This window comes from Erpetoichthys calabaricus, chromosome 5, assembly GCF_900747795.2.
Source record: "Erpetoichthys calabaricus chromosome 5, fErpCal1.3, whole genome shotgun sequence".
In the NCBI taxonomy this organism is placed as follows: domain Eukaryota; kingdom Metazoa; phylum Chordata; class Cladistia; order Polypteriformes; family Polypteridae; genus Erpetoichthys; species Erpetoichthys calabaricus.
In genome coordinates this window covers 107,526,221-107,542,003 of record NC_041398.2, presented here as the reverse complement: position 1 = coordinate 107,542,003, position 15,783 = coordinate 107,526,221, and the positions used below count along the sequence as shown (strand labels likewise).

General features: G+C 35.3%; 1 protein-coding gene across 1 annotated transcript in view; it reads right to left on the bottom strand.

Annotated features, from left to right (window-relative positions):
• gabra4 (gamma-aminobutyric acid type A receptor subunit alpha4) overlaps positions 1-15,783 on the bottom strand; it is a 97,055-nt gene that overhangs the window by 57,097 nt on the left and 24,175 nt on the right. The window contains exons 6-7 of the mRNA XM_051928361.1: positions 8,939-9,082; positions 8,555-8,707 (exon numbers count right to left, since the gene is read on the bottom strand). Of these exons, the coding sequence (XP_051784321.1) occupies positions 8,555-8,707; positions 8,939-9,082 (297 nt within the window). The remainder of the gene's footprint in view (positions 1-8,554; positions 8,708-8,938; positions 9,083-15,783) is intronic.

Below are 15,783 nucleotides of genomic sequence, written 5' to 3'. Positions count from 1 at the left end.
TTAAGAAACATGAGGAGAGAAGTCATTATTTTATTCATGAGCAGTACGCTCTGTCTTGACTCTCATCCGTGGATTTTACAGTGCCTTTCTGATAGTGGCTTTGCCAAATGCTGTTATAAGATTTTTTGAGACATTGTGGGCACTTCTGTCAAGACTCTCTCTCTTTCTAAACATTCTGAATGCATTTTATCAGAGTCTCATACCCCTAGAAATTGCCCTTTAAATTCCTCCCGAACTAATAAACAACCACAACTATATTTCATAGGTTTTTAGGAATATTATTTACAAATAATCTACAACCTGCAGGTTGACCACCTCACTCTGAAGGTAAGGGACAAATTTATTGAGTAAAACAATGAAACAAGTTCAAAACTTTGGTTGCATTTGTTATTCTAAGAATTTCAACTTGTCTAACCACAATACATAAAAATATCTGAGTAATACATCTGTGAAAAACATGTAATAATACAGAAAATCAGAAATGAGAAAATAACTTCTTTTGTATATGGTACAGTTTGTGAAGGACAGTTGCTTATTTTCTTGGAACAAGTAAAATAATGGAACCTGAACATTTAATTCTGCAAGGATCTACTTTGAAACCACCACTGCAGTCACAGAAGTGAGCCCAAAAGAGAAACATTCATGGGTTTTTTATTTTCTTTTCTGCTCAAATTGAGACACCATCCGTACCCAATAATAAATCACTTAAGTATTTGTTCTCTTCCCTTGATCAGATATTGGCATGTGAGAGTAATATTGTAAAAGAGCAAAATAAAACAGCTGATTTTTTTATTTAACTTGATCATATCTTACCTGTACAATACTAGTTTAATTAATTTAGCAATACAAACACAAAATGAGATATTTTTCTTTTTTTACTGGGGCAGAAACAAGACAAATATGTCACATCCTGTAAAATGGACTAGACTGCATATTTAACAAACAAGGAATACTTCTTATTTAATTTTGTTGTTGCCATTTTTAAAGCTGGTTTTTCCAATACCAAGTCATGGTCTCCTTTAAATGTGTGCTCAGTGTTTTAATTTTTTTCACAACTCACTAGTTTGCAAATCTCATTGAACTCATTTACATAATGTTTTAAGAGTCATGCCACAGCTTACTAATGACCATCTCTAATCTGACGCCTCATTGGAGCAATGAGATAAAGTTAATTATGGCTTTAAGTTGTTTGGATTACCATTTCAAACCTAAATAACGTTACTGCTCTAGGTCACCTTTACTCTATTGAACCATGAATCTATAGAACAATAATCAAAAAATCATGTGGTGGTATCAACAAGACAGAACTACTGGTAAAATTGTCTTATCTTTGCAGAATACAATACACACATCTGTAATAATATTAAAGTCAGTACATACCTTACACATTGTACATAAGAAAAAGTACATTGCATGCCAAGCATCAAAATAATCTATTTTCTTATCTGTGTATTCAAAAAACGCACAATGTAAAGAGGTATATATGTCTTTATAAATGTGTAGCTATCCTGAACATGCATGATTCATTAAGTGTGTACCTTTCACACTATCTTACTGCCTGTTAAAAATAACAATGGGAAATGCCTTTGAATTCTATGTATCGTGCTGATCTTGAACTGTTGGGTTCACTTCATTGCAGTAATTCGGAAAGGCCAACAAGCTAAGATGGCCACACAATCAGAAATTAACATTTTTACTTGGAAATTATAGTACATCTTAGAATTACACATAAACCAGAATGCATATGTTTAACTTGCAATGACATTAATATTTGTTTCATCATTTTTAAGAGAAAACTTTATAAAAAAACACAAATGAAAAAGACAACACAACAAAGAGAAACTAGAACAAAGTTAGAAGAACAAATCCAAACCCCCAACCTTATTTGTTTAGTTAATAATTAAAATACCCTCTACCACTTACTGCAACAGCTTTCTAAATAAAATTGTTTATTTACTTTTCATAAATAATAAATGCTTATATTAGTGAGCTTTTTGATGCTGATTAGGGAAGATTACATCTTTATAGTCAGAAGACAGGTGAGTGACGGCACAATAAAGTTTTGAATGCATGTGAGATGTGCCCAAAAACATGACTTAATTGGGAATATTGCAGAAAAACTGCACTAATATATAACAAGGATTGTGTGTACCAGGATCAGGAAATGCGAGGAGTGACAGCAAGATGAACTGCCATCTTCATACCACTAACAGTTGCATACACTGCTTACTTAATTATTTAATTTTCTGACTCTCAGATTTAGAACATACTGCCTCTTGATTTCCATCACTCATTTGCGCATCCCACCTCCCGAATGTCTGCTGTTTGCAAGGGGAACTAATACAATTAGAAGCTCTCACCATAAAATTTTCTAGGAAAACTGATTTGACAGATGAACAGATTAGGAAAGTATTATTAGCCTTTATATACATAATGAAGAGGTAAAATCTGTTAAATATAAATGAAGAAGAGGAATGACTAATCCAAATGACTCGTGGTTATGTGTTGGTAACATACAAGAGCTTATGTGATCAAGTGGAGCACTCATCAGGTTGAGAACCCCCTACGCTAAATGTTTCAAATTGTGCTTATCTTAAAATGATCAACATCCCCTGCTCAGCAACATCATTTCATATAGTATAACTTCCTGGAAACAATGCTTGATTTGGTGACTTGGCTTGACATAAAGAATGCAGGCCAGTCTTTCAACTAGCAATCTTTGTTTATTTAGTATTTAGAAATGCCCATAGCATTACATAATGATTGAGTTTGAATGGCATAGTTTATAAATTCTGCTTACAATTAATAAAGATGCAAGAGTCTTAAGAAAAATAGAAGGTAAAAAGTCCTAAAGCATTTTATCTCTGGTCTCCTGTATGATAATAACAAAATGTTATTACAAACTTTGCATTGTGGGCAACAACAACACATGCAAGCTTGCATTTACGGTATATTTTTTGACACGCTGAATTAATTTTTACATATGTATACTTGGCTAAGACTAATGAAGAAAAGCCAAAGCAAAATTTTAATTCTCTACAACCATCATTACCTTATTCATCCATCCATCTGTTATCCACCCATCCATCCATTTTCCAACCCGCTGAATCCGAACACAGGGTCATGGGGGTCTACTGGAGCCAATCCCAGCCAACACAGGGTGCAAGGCAGGAACAAATCTCAGGCAGGGCACACACACACACACACACACCAAGCACACACTAGGGGCAATTTAGGATCACCAATGCACCTAACCTGCATGTCTTTGGACTGTAGGAGGAAACCAGAGCACCCGGAAGAAACCCACGCAGACACGGGCAGAACATGCAAACTCCACGCAGGGAGGACCCAGGAAGTGAATCCAGGTCTCCTTACTGCGAGGCAGCAGTGCTACCACTGCGCCACCATGCCGCCCCTCATTACTTTATTGAGAGACATAATTCTTTGAAAGTTAAGATTTTGATTACGAATTAAGTTTTTTGTTGCTTACTACAGAATATTTTTTTCTCTATAAATAATTTAATACTTTTCTCTCATTGTGAAGTGCTTTAAGAATCTAGTCTTGGACTCCCTTGAAATCCAGACTTCGCATATCACATGACACTCTCCAGTTTGCCTATTGCCCTAACCATTTCACTGAAGATGCAATATTATCTTTTGTTCATTCCAACATCATCGTCCCTCAGAGGCTAAATAGGAAGTTAGGTCTGCTAGGCTACATCACTTCCCTAGGCAACTCAATGATGAACTTCTTGACAGAGAGACCCCAGACAGTCCATGTCTCAAACTCCATCTCCAGTACCATCCTGCTGAGCACTGCTACCCCTCCAGGGCTGTGTACTAAGTCCTCTTCTATTCCCTCTTCTAACTCATGATTGTATGGCTGTGTACAGCTCTGACACCATTATTAAGTTTGTGAGTGACACAATGATGGTGGGTTTCATCAACAATGAGGATATGTCAGCTTGCAGAATGGAATTATGATAATTGGTGTGGGAAATGCAATTTTTGTCTCTTAATGTGGAAAAGACGAAAAAGATAATAGTTGATTTTATGAAAGTCCATGCTGTCCATAACCCCTGCACATTAAGGGTGCTGTAATGGAATTGGTCAAGAGCATCAAAGTTCTTAGTGTGCACATGGTAACTGACCTTATTTGGTCAGTTAATACCACCTCTATAGCACAGAAAGCACAGAAGCATCTCCACTTCATTTGATGGTTTAAGAAGGCATGCCTACCTACCCATATTCTCACCACATCCAACAGGGGCACCACTGAAAGTGTTCTGACCAGCTATATCATTCTTTGGTTTGGGAACTGCAGTGTCTCTGACTGTAAGGTACTAAACAGTACATACAGCAGAAAAAATCATTGGGACTTGTCTGCCTTCCATTAAACACTTTTATATAAAGTGATGCATTCACAAAGGCTATAACATTTTGAAGGGCCACTCCCACCCCTCCCACAGTCTCTTTGTCCCACTGTCATCTGGAAGAAGGTACCCCTTGGCTATGCAGACTCGGAACTCTGTGCTTCCCTCCTGCCCTCCTATCTGCTCCTAGTAGCTTATTTGTATGTAGTTCATTTGTTACTCTATTACTTATGTTGTTTTTTAAATGTTAGTTGTTCTTATAATTTATTAATAATTTTTTTTTTTTTTTTGCATTTATATAGCGCTTTTCTCACTACTCAAAGCGCTTAGCAATTGCAGGTTAAGGGCCTTGCTCTAGGGCCCAACAGAGCAGAGTCCCTATTGGCATTTTTGGGATTCGAACTGGCAACCTTCCAATTGCCAGTGCAGATCCCTAGCCTCAGAGCCACCACTCCGCTTACTGTGTTTTTCAAATTATTATTTACTCACCTTTTATTTATTTATTTATATTATAGTATAGTTCTTTACCTGTCTTGCACTTGTCCTGTGTTTACGTATATGTTGCACCGTAGTCCTGGGAAATGTTTCATGCCAAATTATGCTGCAATACTGTGTATGAATGGTATGGCAATAAAGCAACTTGACATGACTTGACTTAAACACTTTATATCTCAAAGGTGTATATTTTTGGTAGGTTATAATACATTTAATTATATTTGTCAGTGTTTATGTAATCTTTCATTTCAGAAATGGACAGTCACTGAGCAAAGCAGTTGCCCATGGCAACACCAGCATAGAATAAATCCTTTATCCATTAGTCACAGGCCACAATGACATTATCTACGTCTCTCAACCTACTTTCTAAGTTTTTTAGATCTTGCATTATTAGTATTTGTGTATGTTATATACCAAAAGCAAGCATACTGCCTAAGAATTGTATAGATTTACTAATATTATTTGAACTGCTGATCCTGCTCCACAGACAGATTGAGGAGATCGTTCCTCCCCCAAACTATGCGACTCTTTAATTCCACCCCGGGGGGGGGGGGGGGTAAACGTTAATATTTAACATTATACATAGTTATTGTCTGTTTTTCACCTGCATTATTATCATTCTTTAATTTAATATTATTTATTGTATCAGTATGCTGCTGCTGAAGAATGTGAATTTCCCATTGGGATTAATAAAGTCTATCTATCTATCTATCTATCTATCTATCTATCTATCTATCTATCTATCTATCTATCTATCTATCTATCTATCTATCTATCTATCTATCGATCCTCCTTATTTGTTGTAAGGGTTTGAAAACTGAAGTCATGAAATGTGTTATGAATAACACCAATAAATCTCCATTATGTAATTTTCAAAACAAAGAAGAAATGATTTTATCAATTTAATAAACTTAGCAATAAAGATATCATTTTATAACCAACCTTAAAACAACACAGGAAGGTCCTGTATCCTCAAGGTTGTATGCTTAGTTTCCTGAATCAAATGTCTCATAAAATAAGCTTCTTTGGGCATTACTTTTTTGACCTAATAATGAACAAAGTCTTACAGAAATTGTTTGTGACGCTGTTTCAAATAAAATAATAACTATCCCTCTAATTAAATATACAAATGGAATTAAATATCAAGCAAAACCCAAAACAGCTAATATAACGAGAAACTACAAGGCCATAAGGTGACAACATAAATACCTTATAATATACTAGAGGTTTTACTCATCTTATTTGTTACAAATAAAATATCTGATATTGAGCATGTTATACATTGTGTATTTTCAGGTACTTAAAGTATTTAGTCATTTATCACTCATTTAGATTCTTATGTATTATTTAGGCTAGCAATTCACGAATTCTGACATAATGTAAAATGTATGTTTCTTACATATAAATCAGTTACTGTCCAGGTATTTTATTGTTTCATACTTTTTTTTTTTTTTTTTTTTACTATTTTCAAATTTCTGTTAGAAATATTTGTCACTTAAACTTAATGGCATGTTCAGTTTTTTTCATTATTCCAATCTGTATCTTTAAATCCATCTTTTTTAATCAAATAAAAATACATTATTGTGAAAGCCACTTTACAGATGCTTTACAGGAAGTAAGAGACAAGAAGTCCCTGTTGTTCAGTGTTTGATGCACATTCTGCACTTTTATTAAAGAATATACAAAATGATAACTTAGCTATTAACTAACCAAAGAAGACACATAGACTAATCAGTCTCTCTTGTTCTTCTTTTAATTATTTAAACATACAGTGTCTTTATGAACACTTACTCCATGTAAACAGAATAGACTCAAATCAACCACAAATTGAAGTGTTTTTTACAGTTTATTTATAGAGATAATACATCTTAAACTGTTATGAATGATGGAAGTTATGTTTCTCTGTTGGTTACATTTTAATATACTGTGTTTTCATAGAAAATTATAGAGAAATACATATTGTATCTACTTGAAAACCACTGTATAAATATTCAGTACAGGTATAATTGTGGGGCGGCACGGTGGCACAGTGGGTAGCGCTGCTGCCTCACAGTTGGGAGACCTGGGGACCTGGGTTTGCTTCCCGGGTCCTCCGTGCATGGAATTTGCATGTTCTCCCCGTGTCTGCCTGGGTTTCCTCCCACAGTCCAAAGACATGCAGGTTAGGTGGATTGGCAATTCTAAATTGGCCCTAGTGTGTGCTTGGTGTGTGGGTGTGTTTGTGTGTGTCCTGCGGTGGGTTGGCACCCTGCCCGGGATTGGTTCCTGCCTTGTGCCCTGTGTTGGCTGGGATTGGCTCCAGCAGACCCCCGTGACCCTGTGTTCGGATTCAGCGGGTTGGACAATGGATGGATGGTATAATCATGACTAGATAACCCATATATACTATGTGTTGGTTGTATAAATATTTATATACTGTACATTTAACAAAATACAGCAAAAATGAAAGTGAGAACAAATAAGCCAAGGGCTTGTTTTGAAGGGTGTGTTGGGGGGGTTGTCAGACCACTACTTTTATTGATTTGAATTGAATTTAAAAGAAAGAGACAAATAAGATTACACAGGGGTGGTAGGAATTTGTAATATCCTTCCCAAACTGCTGTTGAAAAATGTTATGCCTTTTGGTCCATGTATAGATAAAATAATTAGATAGACTGACTGCTAGCTAACAAAACAAAGCAAGATGTACAAAGTTAAACCACTTGCATGTAATTCTTCTCACATCATAAATAATAACTTGATAATATTTTTTAGATTTTGCCACATTCAGTAGTTTGTCATATGGAATTTTGAAGACTATTCTATCGAATATAAAACATTTTAGCAATCAGAATCAGAACGACATATACAAATAATTTCACTATAGGAAGTCCTTCTTCTTGTTAGGTATTTGTTTATTACCATTTTCCTTCCTTGATAGGGAAATAGGTAAAAATTCTAGAGAATTCATAAAATGCTTTTATGTTTCTATGCTACACTATTGGACTTAACGGTGCTTAGATTTTTAGAACATACAATAAAAAAGCATGCAAGTAAACTTTCATGCATTTTGTTCTTTTAAGCAATTTATTTCTTATTGAATTAGTTTTTAACAACTTTTTGAATATTTATTATGAGCCTAAGAAAAATATTAGGCAAAATCTATCAACCAAAATAATGTTCAGCATATTCAATTTTTTATACTAAAATGCAATTATTTCATAGTATTCATTTTCTATGCAGTGTGCCACAAAATGTATAAACAATTTTAAACAAGACAATATCATTAATAAATCATTTAGGAAAGTTCACATCCGCATTATAATATACAGGAATAATACTTATAGAGTATGGTGATTTTTTGCAAATGAACATCATTAACTTTTAGGTAATGTTAAACAGGCTGAACAAAACAGTGAAACACTGATCATGCTATCTGCTTGTACAGCTCTGCTCTGTCCAGTTATATATTTTAATTCCTAAAGTGTTGTTAGTTTTAATACAACTAATGTTATTAACTTTGAGCCATTTAACTGCCAGCATGAGACCATTTTATTTCCAAAAATGTAAATATTTTAGACACTCTATGTGCAGAATATTTATTAATGATTAAAAACTGGAAAGCATTAATATATTCAATGAAGAAAAACAAAGTTGCATATATACTGACATAGATTGATATACTTAGGAGGAAAGCCAGTACATACCAAAAACTGTTCTAGCAGGAACAGACTCTTTATTTATCCAAAATGACACTTGAGATAAGATCACTGTCATAATGCATGGTATATATGTCTGAATCATAAAGTAGCCCATTTTTCGTTTCAAATGGAAATACACTGTCATCACAATATATTCGCCTGTAAAATATTGAAAAAGAAAATGAAAAACTATCAGTTATAAATAGAAACTGCTTATGGGTATCACCTAAAATCCATTTAGTAAACACACCATTTATACAATTAAAAAAATACAACAATAAGAATAGACATTATACTCGATAAAATGGGTAGAGCCTGCAATTAAAAGGAGGTAATGAAAGAAATTGTGCATAAACGCAATAAAGCAACCAAATGAAAATAATCACTCGCCTGTAATGGATTTAACAGTTTCACTTGACACCGTCTGTCCAATCAGATCATACTGAACCAAACTAGAAGATTCTTCTGGAACTTCTACTGAGTTTTGGGGTCCTTTAGTCCATGTGTAAATCATCTCAGTTTTTGGGTATGCATCTGGAGTACAAATTAGTACAGTTACATTTTTTATTTCACATCATTCAAATGAATGTAATGATAATAAAAATAAATAATGAAACTTATGCTTATGCAAAAATTATATTTATATGCTACTGTGTATATAGTGCAAAATGGAATTTATTTCTCTATAAATAGATTCTTCACAGACAATTAAAGCCTTATTTAACCTTACTTTACTTGTGACCAGTAGTCTCTTAGGATTTTCCAAACTCTGTGATGGTACATGAAGTTAAACAAAGACCTTGCACCAGGTATTTCAGCCTACAGCTGTACACAAGAGTCTCATTCTGACTTTTCAGTGATTGCTCTCTAAGCACATTTCAAGGTTGAAAGATTTAAAAGAGACAGACACAAGCCTGCAGCTATAGCAATTTCCCAAATCATAAACATTTGTTATGTTTTAGCATTAGCATACCGTTGCCTCAGGGATTCTTTCATGGCACCTAAGTGTCACTGTGTGATTGTTTCTCAATAACGCTGAAGATTTGTTGTACTTGATGATCTACTGTTTCAATATAAAAAAGCGATTTTAGACAGTGTGGCCAAGGAGCTAGACTTTAAACCAGACGAATGCATGTTCAGTCCCTGCCTCCAGTTCACCATGTGATTATGAGCATGCTCCTATTCCTGCCTCTTCAACAACTATATTAAAATTATGAAATATTATAAATCTGTATTTATAAAGTGCCTTGGGATGCTATATATGATGCCAGATGCTATATAAAATAAAGCATTATTGACAGCAGATTCTGCCAAAAGACATTTGAAAATGCCATAGCCATGTGAATATAACGGAATGCCATCACATAATTTTGTCAATTGTTTAACAGTATCAATGCAATTTAGATAAGAAGAACAAGAAACAGACATAAAAAGGTGCTAATTTATTCATCCATTTTTTTAAAAACCTATTTGGAGTTCAGGTTTGATTAAAGCCAGTGCAGACCTTATAAATCACAACACAATGTAGTTGTTTAAGCACCTCACTCTATGAGCTCCATCGCATGTGCACTGCTATAGGAATGACTCCCATTTTAGTCAGGAAGACAGACAACTCTGCATGGGCACCTTTTATTCAGTTCCACAGCATTTAAAGCCCCAAATCATGGCACAATACACTTTTTCTGAACATAGGGTTATTGCCAATGACGTTACTAAAGGCAAGGATGACGATGTTTTATCAAAGTGATAGTAATACAGAAATAGAGTTTAAGGATGCTACTCCTACCCCTTGCCACCCAGTCCAGAATGAAAGCAGGAATAAAGAATGATCAGTAACAATACACACCTTTCTTAAATGTCTGAGAACACATATGAAGCCATAACCATTAAATAATTTGAAGAGTCTAGTGACATACAGAAAAATAAAGAAATATGATACTTAGAAAGCTTCAAATGTTTTAAAAAAACAGAGTATGTAAATACAGAAACACTGAGGAAAACAATTTAATATAAAGGGTGTACAAGTGCATGTAAGCAGGCAAATGCACTTATAAATATCAACTGCACAAACTGCCTAAAAGTAAGAAGACTGGAAAAGCTTGACTATCTTTGAACAAATACATTAAGTTTACTGGAGTCACATTTACAGTTTTCATCACCATACATATCATTGTAAAAAAAGAAATAATTCATTTTTCTTACATATTTAAAAATTACGTAAAACCTGCTCACTGAGGCCATGACTAACATTATGCTTGAATTCACTTAATGTTATTCTCTGTGCTGTACTAAAATGACCTTCTTGAATTTTAACAGCACTGCTGATGTCCTTTTCATTCAGCCCACCAGCCAATGGAACATTTAGACATTCTGACATTTAGACACTCAGAGTGTCTGGGCTTGCGAGTGTCCTGGATAAAAAACAAAATCCTGGCCTTTAATAATCTCTTGGACACAGCCATCAGAGCTGTGTGTCTGTCTGCAGAGTTGAGTGTTAACCTTATCGAGAGGTTTACTTACTTTGGCAGTGACATTCATGTCTCTAGTGACTCTTCCTATGAAGTCAGAAGACGGATTGGGAGAGCATGGGGGCTCATTAGGTCGGATGGAAAGGGGTGTGTGCCGCTCCCGATATCTTTGCAGAAGGACAAAGATCCTAGTCTTTAGAGTGCTGGTGCTTTGTATCTTGCTATATGGTTGTGAGACATGGACACTATCCAGTGACCTGAGACGAAGACTGGACTACTTCAGTACTGTGTCTCTTCTGGGAATCCTTAGATACCACTGGTTTGACTTTGTGTCGAATGAGCGGTTGCTCACAGAGTCCTGAATGAGGCATATTGCCTACATTGTGAGGAAGCGTCAGTTACGGCACTACGGCCATGTGGCACGATTCCCCCTGGGTGATCCGGCTTGCAGGATCCTCATTGTTGAGGACCCCAGTGGCTGGACCAGGCCAAGGGGATGTCCACGTAACACCTGGCTACAGCAGATAGATGGTCATTTCTGGAGGGTGGGACTGGACTGCTTATCTGCCTTGGGTGGATGGCAACCAGGATGTTGAGCTGTTTCATCATGTCGTGGGTGTGGCAACATGCTGTACCAGTGCCTGCTGCCCAACCTGACCTGACATTTAGACATGATTCTGTTAGTAGTCTCCGGTGTCTAAAAACCCTCTCAGTATACATTTAAAGAATACCTGGTGTATTGATGGGGGTCTGAATTCCTCAATTGCTTAACTTTTCAAAATATTCTATTATACTTTTTTTTTTAATGGAAACACACACAGATGAAAATGATACCCAACCCTAATGTCGCTGGTTGTCCTGCGGTTTTTGCTTTTTTTTTTTATTTATTAATTTCTTTGTAAGAAGCAAGTGAAGTAAAACAAACCAAAAGAAAAAAATAAATGTGGAAAATAAATACACACTTCAGAATAGAAATCAAAAATGCATTATTACTTGTTTATGAGATTGGAAACAGCTCTGGCAACTAGTATAAATTGTGAATGTTGCTTTTAATGTATAATGTGATATGAATTTTTTTTTTAGTCTGATGATATTAAACTACTGCCATTAATCTGTGGGAGACATCCAGGCAAAATTAAGTTTTACTTTGCACACATGAACGCAAACATGAACTTGAAATTGAACATCATAAATAGACACTGAATTAAGAAGGTAGCAGGAGCAAACTCCATTAGTGAATACAGCCCATCAGAACCTGCAGTACTGTAGATGCCTCCCAACAATCATTTTTCTTTATCTATAGCTCACATCATTATGTCCACATCACTTATTCTTTTGGTCTTTGTATTCCTGTTTTGCTTATCTTTTTTTAGTGTATGTGGATAAAAATTACATTACATTTACTTATTTGGCTGACACCTTTATACAAGGTAATTTTCAACATTTTAGATACAACTGGTTAATTTTTTTTTTCCGATTGGAGCACAGACAGGTGAAGTAACCTGCTTGTGATCACACAGTGTCATTAATGGGTTTTGAAACCTATAACCTTAGGGTCTAAAGTCCAAAGCTTTGCATAAAATAGTTTCTAATCATATATACATTATATATCCATCCATCCATCCATTATCTAACCCACCATATCCTAACTACAGGGTCACGGGGGTCTGCTGGAGCCAATCCCAGCCAACACAGGGCACAAGGTTGGAAACAAACCCTGGGCAGGGTGCCAGCCCACCGCAGGGCACACACACCCACACACCAAGCACACACTAGGGACAATTTCGGATCGATAGTGCACCTAACCTACATGTCTTTGGACTGTGGGAGGAAACCGGAGTACCCAGAGGAAACCCATGCAACTCCACGCAAGGAGGACCCGGGAAGCAAACCCAGGTCTCCTTACTGCGAGGCAGCAGCGGTACCACTGCTTTTTTTCCCCAATCACTTCTGCATATTATATAAATTTGCAATTCTTAATTGGTCAAGTAGAGCTCAACATGTGCATGTGTATGTTAATTAGCTTGGATTTCCTCATTGATCCCAGATAAATCAAAGACTGCTGCGTGTATGCACTGTAATCAACTGACCAGTGTTGGTTTTTGTCTTGAGCAGAATACTTTCAGGATTGGAGTCATCTCTCCACAACCTTGTATTAACTAAAGTGACTTTGGCTTAAACTATTAATGGTTCAATAGATATTAATTCCTGGTTACTAATCTATTTTGTATCTTGAGTTCATGCAGTATATTTAATGAACACTAGATTACTAGTAGAAGCAATTGATCTGATTTTTAGGGATGTACATTTATGTGAACACTGACAACATTGAAGAGGCCTGATATTAAGGAGTAATGTGTTGATTATGTAACTGCACCACAAAATTGACTAGCATCCCAAACAGACTGGGTTTACAGCTTGCAAGTATGCAGATGGCATCCTGGTATTCTCTGATGAAAACAAAAATAAGACAAAACACATTGGAAAAAACACTGAAGAGTGAGAAAACTCCTAGGATAATTTATGTTTGGTTCAAAAACACATGAACACTAATTTGGTTTCAGTAACACTGACGCATAAATACATACATGAAAAAATAAAATTTCAAGTTTAGTAAATTTAATATGAGTTGTTCATAGGTACATAAAAGTATAAAAGTACTAGGGTGCTCTGCCCCCTGCTCGCTTCGCTCGCCAACCCCCAGGCGGGCGCTACATGCTAGTCACTTTGCGGCTCTGGCACTCGCATATGGGGAAGCGGATGTATAATTTAAACAGATTGTTATTTTCATGGGGATTGTTACATATGCATAAGAGAACTAACTATTTTACATTACAGTGAGTAATTAACCATAGTAAAAAAATAGTAATTAATAGTTAATAGTAAGTAATATATTGAAAGAAAACTATATTTCATGTTGTGTTACAGGTATTCGTTGCGTTATAAGTTTTCGTTCTGTTTGACTTTGAAATTAACACGCAAATACTTTTTAAACTTACACTTTTACTGTGAAACTTCAGTAAAAACAATATTTGGAATTAACTTTTCATCAATATCGCATTGAATTTTGATTCCGTGTTTGGACTACATCGTGGCAACACAACATATACAGTAACATGCCTGTGAGTGAATATCGTTTCTTTCTATCTAATAAATAAACTGACTTTTTTGAATGTTTTCCCTGTGATTTGTTAATTGTCATAGCAAAAGTTATTCTAACGGGAAACTGTAAACGGTTTAATATGGATGGCATATCAAGATCTCCTTTAGTGTCTAATGTTATCCGCAGAAGATGCACTGCATTACCTTTCTTGTCGCCTGTTAAAATTTTACATGTTAGAATTGTTCGTCCAATTTTGAATACAACTAATCTTGTCCAATTGCATAGCCCATCACTCATATATAAATTACACAATAACATTATGATACATCCTTCTTTCAACAGTAAATCGGCTGGTGGAAGACTGGAAGGTATTAACGGTTGTAGATATTCTACGGGATATTGTAAGTTGATGTTTTCATTTTCCGCACCATCACCACCAACTGTTTCAGCATAGTCTATTGATATGCATTTAACCAATTTGCCGTGTAACCAATCAACAATTTTTGCATTAATTCGCTTGACTTCATCGTTTATCGGTGCTAGGATTGATCGTGTACTCAGTACTTCTGTTGAAACCCTTTGGGATGAAATTCTTCTTTGGAAATAATAAGTTTTCTTTTATTGTGAACTTAAAATGAGGAAAACGTAAAAATGTATAAGAGCTGAGAGCACAGGAAATGTGTCAGAGAAAAGCATTCACACGAATGAGAGGTGAGAGGACCGTGGGCGTGGTCCGTTAACCGGAAATGGTTGAGAAGAGGGCGGGACCCCCTCTACCAACTTGAAAAAATCTCTTGACAATAGTCTGATTTCATCTCAAGATTTTCTTTTATTATAAAGAGATTTGTTGGATGATGTTTTAGTTAAACTGCAATATACTGTACATCGAATATGCTCTAATGATTGATGTGGTTATATTAATAAATGATGAATTTACAGAAAAAAATTCAACAGTGTATTGCATCCAATTTAGGAACCAAAGCATACACTTTTGCATGTTCATTTTTTGTATGATAAAAATAAAGAACACAAAAAGGGGTGATGGGATGTATTTATTTAGTTGAAACATCTTTTTGAAAGGTAAAGGGGAAAATGTTGTTTGCAGCAAACCTTCCTAATCTGCCCCTTATCCCCACCCCCCAAATGCTAATAGGAGAAATACTACAGGTATTTGAAGGATGGATTATGTAAATTTCAAGCAGAAAAGAGGAGGATTTAAAAGCTGGGTTCAATTGTTTGACTTTGTTGCATGATAGTAGACTTTTCTTTTTTACAGCGTTACTTTAAAGGAACAATTAAGCTGCACCAGCATAAAAATACTATGTGCTGCAATATGTCTGACATAAATATGAGAAGTAGGACAAAGAAGAAGTTTAAACTTTTTTGATATCTGAGCTTAAAAATGCACAAATGGGAAAAATACTGCCAACTGTTTAGTCTGGCTCTAGAGCTCCATCATCTTTTAGTTCAGCAATCACAGGAAATGGCACAGTTTGAATGTTAAAGCATATTTTTTAAATTTAAGTTTTAATAAACTTCCAATGGTATTTAAAATGGAAATACATATCTACTTCAGAAACCGTGGTTCTAATTTGAAAATATATACATAAGGGTAAATGAAAAAGTTAAGACAATTTGAAAATTATGCAACAACTGTAACAGGT